The sequence below is a fragment of the Myzus persicae genome, unplaced genomic scaffold (assembly GCF_001856785.1).
Source record: "Myzus persicae strain clone G006 unplaced genomic scaffold, MPER_G0061.0, whole genome shotgun sequence".
Taxonomy (NCBI): domain Eukaryota; kingdom Metazoa; phylum Arthropoda; class Insecta; order Hemiptera; family Aphididae; genus Myzus; species Myzus persicae.
The window spans coordinates 110,326-116,580 of record NW_019104204.1 but is presented as its reverse complement, the minus strand read 5'-3'; the positions used below and the strand labels follow the sequence as shown (position 1 = coordinate 116,580).

Genomic DNA, 6,255 nt, shown 5'->3' with positions numbered 1-6,255 from the left:
CCGTCGGATGGGATCCCTACAATAAATATTTATTATCACTATAATTATTGTTTTCTCTGTTTAGTGTTCTTTATTTGGAAAGGCTTTCTGCGTATTGCCGTATGTCAGTATGGCAGCATTATAGAAGGGCCAAAAGCTATATTCTTAAAATATTTATTTGATTGGGTATCTAAACTTCATAGGTTCTTAATGTTCTTACTTCAATTTTATATAATATTGATGTTGTACGTAGGAACCTAATTATTTATTATTTTATTATTTGTAAATAATTTTGTGTTAACACTTATAATAAAAATAAAGGGTAAGAATACCCTAATATTATTATTTTTAATGTTTAAAATTCGAAGAAAAACAATATTTTTTTTCTAAATCCTGATATAAAAAAAGCTAGAATTGTACCCTCCTCTGGGATACCTAATAGCTAATACCTTGTCCAGGGCATACGAATTAATGTATTAATTAGTATATTACTCCGTGCCAGGGGCCCGCAATACCTAGCCCCGGCACTGACTACTAACAGTATTAGAAACCGCTTCTAAATTCAATAAACACTACTACAAATCTCTTCGCGAACATCCAAACGTTCTTGAGAAAAATCTTTCCAACCCAATGTCTGAAAACCCTCCAAAAAGACTTAAGAGGAAATGGTGCCGCGACCTACTCTTTGAATAACCCACCATAGTAAAAAAAAAAGGCCGAGTGTCGCCAGTGGGTAGCTTCTCCACTCAAGTCTCTCTGTTATATTTTGTCTTCTTTCTAACCATTTATTATGTATAGGTATATTATCTATTATATATTAAATATTGTATGGATTGTATAAGTCAAATAAAAATTAAAAAAAAAAGATTTCCATTTATGAAATTAAATTGATATTGAATAAAAAATTCTTACTCTTAGTCTGAAACAAAAAATATTATTTATATTTTTAATCAATTAAGTTTCCAAGCTTGTGTCAAGCTTTTTCATTTATTTATTATAAATTCAAATTGTAATATGAATTCTAAAAAGTAAATTTTATAGAAATGTTTATTTATTCCAATAACATGATGTACTCAAATAAACTAGACATTTTATTTTTTGTTAAATTGATTTTCTTTTGTCAACATAAATGAGTTATGTATTTATAATTTTAATTGTTATTTCAATGTACTATATTAATATCCTGATTAACCCTATTGAAAGTATTGCCCTAGGAATACACCACTTGTGGTAATTACACAGTGTATGGATCCATATTTAATACATTCATTATTTTTTTTTTAATCTTAATGAAATTATAAATGATTAATTTTTTTTAACTTACAATATGAATATAAAAAATACAATGAAGAATAAGTGTAAGAATTTTACAGGGCTTGATGGCTTGAACAAAGGGGGAGTCGAGTAAAAATTCTTCAGTGTGAAAGGGGTTTGATTTTAACTTTTACTTATTACCAAAAATTATGAATTTAGGAGATCACTTGGTCAAATAAACTTTAAGCGACAAGGAGGATTAAGTGAGAGAGGATAGATTTGATATTCGGGGATTTGAGTTCTCTGACGTCTAGGAGTGGAATTTTTTATAGTGAGTAGAAATAAGTACAGATAGTGTAGGAATATTGACATTATTATGAAGAGTTTTATTGCTTATGATTAGTTAGGATGTTGATGACTGCATTTGTTTCCTTCGATTCTATACAATGCTATTGCTAAAAATCTGTTTCATGCTCCCTTTATGCAGAATATTCTTATTTTAATTTGCAATTTTTTGTTTTTAACTTAATTTTTCATATTTGAGGTCATTTTTTATAGTTATTGTACAATGTGTGGGGTATTTTTCTCAAATTTTAGATTTTAAAGAAAATTTGTATAACCTTAAAAAAAATAATTTTAATATTATTATTGTGGGGTTTTTTGTTATGATTAAATTGATTGTGGAACGATAAGATTTACTGTTTGAGTGTTAAGCAGTAAAAAAACAAGTGCTCTTTCAGACACAACTATTTTTAATACAATTTTTTATTTATATTTTGCTTTTTAATTTATTTTTAATAATTTTATATAGTGCTTAAAATGTAAATGTGAACTATTGTTTATTTATATTATAATAATTCATGTTTTAAATTACTATTATACCCATTATCACACCCATATCTCTAATAAAAATTATTAATTATAAATATATTTTTATCACTCATTTAATTAGATATTTTAGATAATTTTTTGAAGTGCTTAGGGCATTTTTGTGTGTTTTTTGTCATTGACAACCTAGCTCTACTTGTGATTAATTTATAATATTTTTAGTTTCTATGCAAATCAGATTTTAAAATACATAATTATTTATTTCACAATGGTGTGTTTCACTAATGTAAGATTATCTTTTATGTAATTTATATTCCATTCTATAAGTGAAATATTCATTGTATATTAGTATAAAATATACATTGTGTATTTTCATAAATGTTTACATTTGGATCCCAATATAAAGTTTATTAGTTTTGTAAATAATCAATGTATATAAGAAAGTGAACATGTTTTGTTTTTGTACATAAAGTTTAACATTTATTGTTATATCACATGAAGTGTCTGAACATACATAATTCAATGCTTAATACTATTTTTGTTCATAATACATTTTTTGTTTTTATGAAACAAAATAATTATTTAGAACATTCTGAAATAAAAAACATTTTATGTAACTTTTTGGTATTTTATAAATTTCTTTATTCACTTAACACTAGGACAATTTAGGCCATTGACATCGTTCGCTAAACGATACAACATTCAGTATACTGGGCTTTAAAAAATATACTAAAAGAGTAGCAGTGAAGCCGTGTATTTGTCCATCATTTCCAAATTCAACGTCACCTGCACACAACACTTGGAACATTTGAACTTTATCTGGTAACTGCATATCGAGAGTTACAATGTCGATACTGAAGAGTTGATGAGTTGTTGTAGCCATTGTTAACATGGCTTGTTGAATTGCTGAATGGCCTGACATACGATTGCCAAGTACAATAAATGTACCATCTTCTGGGAACAATGTGTGGAGTATATGGCGGTTCTTGTCATAGTTAGCAAAAAAGTCTTGGACAAATTTCAGTATAGTGGATTCATCATTCTCTATATTGTCATTCATACTGTGGTAGATAAAACAAAAAAGTAAAATACAATGTAATGCTTGTAAAAATAAAATATTTTCTAATCACATGTTTTGTGATTGCTTTTTTGATCAATTTTAGTTGGAAGGTTGTTAGCATAGATAATAAAAGAATGGCTAAGCCAAGGTGGAATTATAAATAATATAAATATGTAACTATAAATTAGTATTTATTTTATAAATCCACTTACGTGAGATGAACAGCCGAGTCGCCAACAAGTAGAACCTGAAAAACAAGTGATCTGATAAGTCACAATTTTGGTTGACCGATGGTTCTAATAACATACAATTTATTTTTAACATTAAATCAAGATATAGTTACTGGCACAAATAAATAATTTCCAATGATGAATTAAAATCTTACCTAGTACGTGAGGAGTTGTAATAAATATTGAATAAGCGCTAAATGTATGCTGCCAAGAACATGCTGAATTATACAAGGAGGATATGTAATTTTCAATTTATATCCATGTAAAACAAAAAAGAAGTACAAAATATAATTTAAATTCACTATTTATTTACGAAATTGTTTGGTTTTTTTTATCACTGTCACATTATCAACGGTTTACTGTTTACTTTATTTACTACCTCAGAATATTAGCCCAAGGGGACACCACGATTTAAGATATACAGGTTGCCCATCGGCATAATATGATAAGGTGAATACCAAATTGAGTTCTTCATGGTGCTGGAAATTACAGCAAGGTTAGGTTCAAACTATCAAACTTTTAGGTAAGAACACGCGTGACGGACTACGTTAATATATCTTAGTCCGTGCCTCCGTGGGTAAGAACACTAAGAACCATTATAATGTATTATATCTCTGTGTGTGAAATGAAACAAATCAAAAATGCTCATATCTCGCTTGAAAATTAAAATATTCAAAAATCCGCCAACGCTTAAGCATAGATAATGTACTTACCTATAGGATAACCTATCGGATGGTAGGTCGATTCACTCTAATATCAATTATCAAAACTAACAGCACACTATTGAAACTAATGAATGAAAATGTTTTATGTCGTGCGTGTGTAAGACGGAGACAAAAAAATACAAATGCAAGGGTAGCGTCCTCTTAATATAAGTTATATTACTTATATTTCATTAACCTTTAAAGAGACTTTTTAAGAGTTCAATGGGCACAAAATATAGGATTAACCTGACTATAGAAGAGTTGGAGACAGACTTCAATGATGGGGATGATATTCGTAGTTTTTGTTTACTTCTCAAAGAGTGAGCACCCTAACCTAGAATACTTTTCATATTAACAGTAAATTCATTTGTTCATTTTAGTTGTATATTCGGCACCCCATACTTTATAACTAACAACTTTCCAACCAAAATTGATAAAAAGATCAATCACAAATGATGTAAAAATATTTAAGTCTTACAAGCATTATATTGTTTTTTAATTTTTTTTATCGATATAATTTGGGTGACAATTTAGAAAACAAAGAATCTACTAAATTAAAATTTGTCCAAGACTTTTGATAACTATGAAACAATTGTCATATACTCCAAACATTGTTCACAGATGGTGCATTTATTGTGCTTCGCAATTGTAAAAATTGCCATTCAGTAATTCAACAAGCTATGTTAAGTTAACAATGACTACGACAACTCATCAACTCTTCAATATTGACATTATAAGTTTCTAAATGCCATTTACTGGAAAAGTATCAATGTATAATGTACTTTGTGCTGGTGATGTTGAATTTAGAAATGAAGAACAAATTAACAGTCGGTGCTACTCTCTTAGTATATTTTCTGAGGACCAATATTTTGAATATTGTATCGTTTAACAAACAATGTCAATACTCAATAGCCTAAATTATGTTAGTGTTGAAATGAGCAAATTTGTACAACTCCAAAAAGGTACAACAAAATATTTTTTTATTTCATAATACACTCTAAATGACTATTTTATTTTATTTTTAAAAAAAATGAATGATTATAAATAAAAATAGTTTTGAGCATAAAATTATGTATGACAGACAATTCAATTTTTTTTCACTACACAATATATAATATTAAATATTTAACTTTATATACAACAACATAACATGTTCACTTTCTTATTTACATTGAGAGTATTTATTTAAAAAACTAATAAGCTTTATAATGGGTTTAAAATGTAAACATTTATGAAATCACACAATGTGTCTATACAAATATACAATGAATATTTTTCAGATAGAATGGAAGATAAATCACAGATAAGATAATATTACATGAGTGAAACACACCTTTGTGAAATGAATAATTATGTATTTTAACATCTGTTTTACATAAAAATTCATAATATTATGAATTAATCATAAATAATTTCATTTAGATTTAAAAAAAAAATGTATGAGTACGTTCTAGATCTGAATCCATACACCGCGGAACTACCACAAATTATGTATTCCTAAGGCAATACTTTCAATAGGGTTAATCAGAATATTAATAATGTATTATATCGAAATAACAATTATGGTTAACAATACACAACTCATTTATGTTGACAAAAGAAAATACTTCAATTTAATAAAAAATAAAATGTCCAGTTTAAATTACACATTTTTAAACTTTATGTAATTGGAATAAATAAAAATTTCATAAAAATTTACTTTTTAGAATTCATAATACAATTTTTATTCAAAATAATTTTGAACTTTTTTTGGTACTCATATAAATAATACAAATACTCATACAAATAATAATAAAATAAAAATAATACCTAATAAAAAAATATATAAATGCAATTAATAAAGTAATTAAAAAAACTTATTTTCTTCTAAAAACATTTTTGGAAAACTAATTTATAATAATTAATGTACTATAAAAATTAGCTTCATAATATTAGTAAACAAAAACATGGGTCCAACATTTTCAATTCATGTAATTATATTAAATTATAGACCATTTTACTTGATGTAACTATCTACTTTGTTATTTAGTTATTCAAACAACTAATATTTCAACAATGGTTACTTAATTAACAACTATTACAACAAAAATAAATTTAATATTTATTAACATGATATTTGAAACATAACAAATTATTGAGAACGAATTTCGTAGAACTAATTTGAGTATATGAAACACAATGTTACAAATATCTATATAAT

At 26.3% G+C, this 6,255-nt stretch overlaps 1 protein-coding gene across 3 annotated transcripts; it reads right to left on the bottom strand.

Moving 5' to 3' along the window:
* Positions 1 to 2,513: 2,513 nt before the first annotated feature.
* Positions 2,514 to 4,133, bottom strand: LOC111039968. 3 transcript variants are annotated; one of them, XM_022323656.1, is made up of 3 exons: positions 4,065 to 4,133; positions 3,334 to 3,368; positions 2,514 to 3,122 (listed from the first exon to the last, which is right to left on the bottom strand). In XM_022323656.1, exon 3 carries the CDS (start codon positions 3,119 to 3,121, stop codon positions 2,717 to 2,719), a length of 405 nt encoding a protein of 134 aa, XP_022179348.1. In that variant the 5' UTR covers position 3,122; positions 3,334 to 3,368; positions 4,065 to 4,133; the 3' UTR covers positions 2,514 to 2,716. The 3 variants fall into 3 exon arrangements, with proteins under 3 accessions (XP_022179348.1, XP_022179346.1, XP_022179347.1); XM_022323654.1 differs by lacking the exon at positions 4,065 to 4,133 and adding an exon at positions 3,507 to 3,671; XM_022323655.1 differs by lacking the exon at positions 4,065 to 4,133 and adding an exon at positions 3,507 to 3,670 and having other exon boundaries at positions 3,334 to 3,417.
* Positions 4,134 to 6,255: the final 2,122 nt, after the last annotated feature.

What these genes read in the sequence shown, in the direction of transcription:
- LOC111039968 (XM_022323656.1), bottom strand. Translation starts at nt 3,121, where the DNA reads ATGAATGACAATATAGAGAATGATGAATCCACTATACTGAAATTTGTC.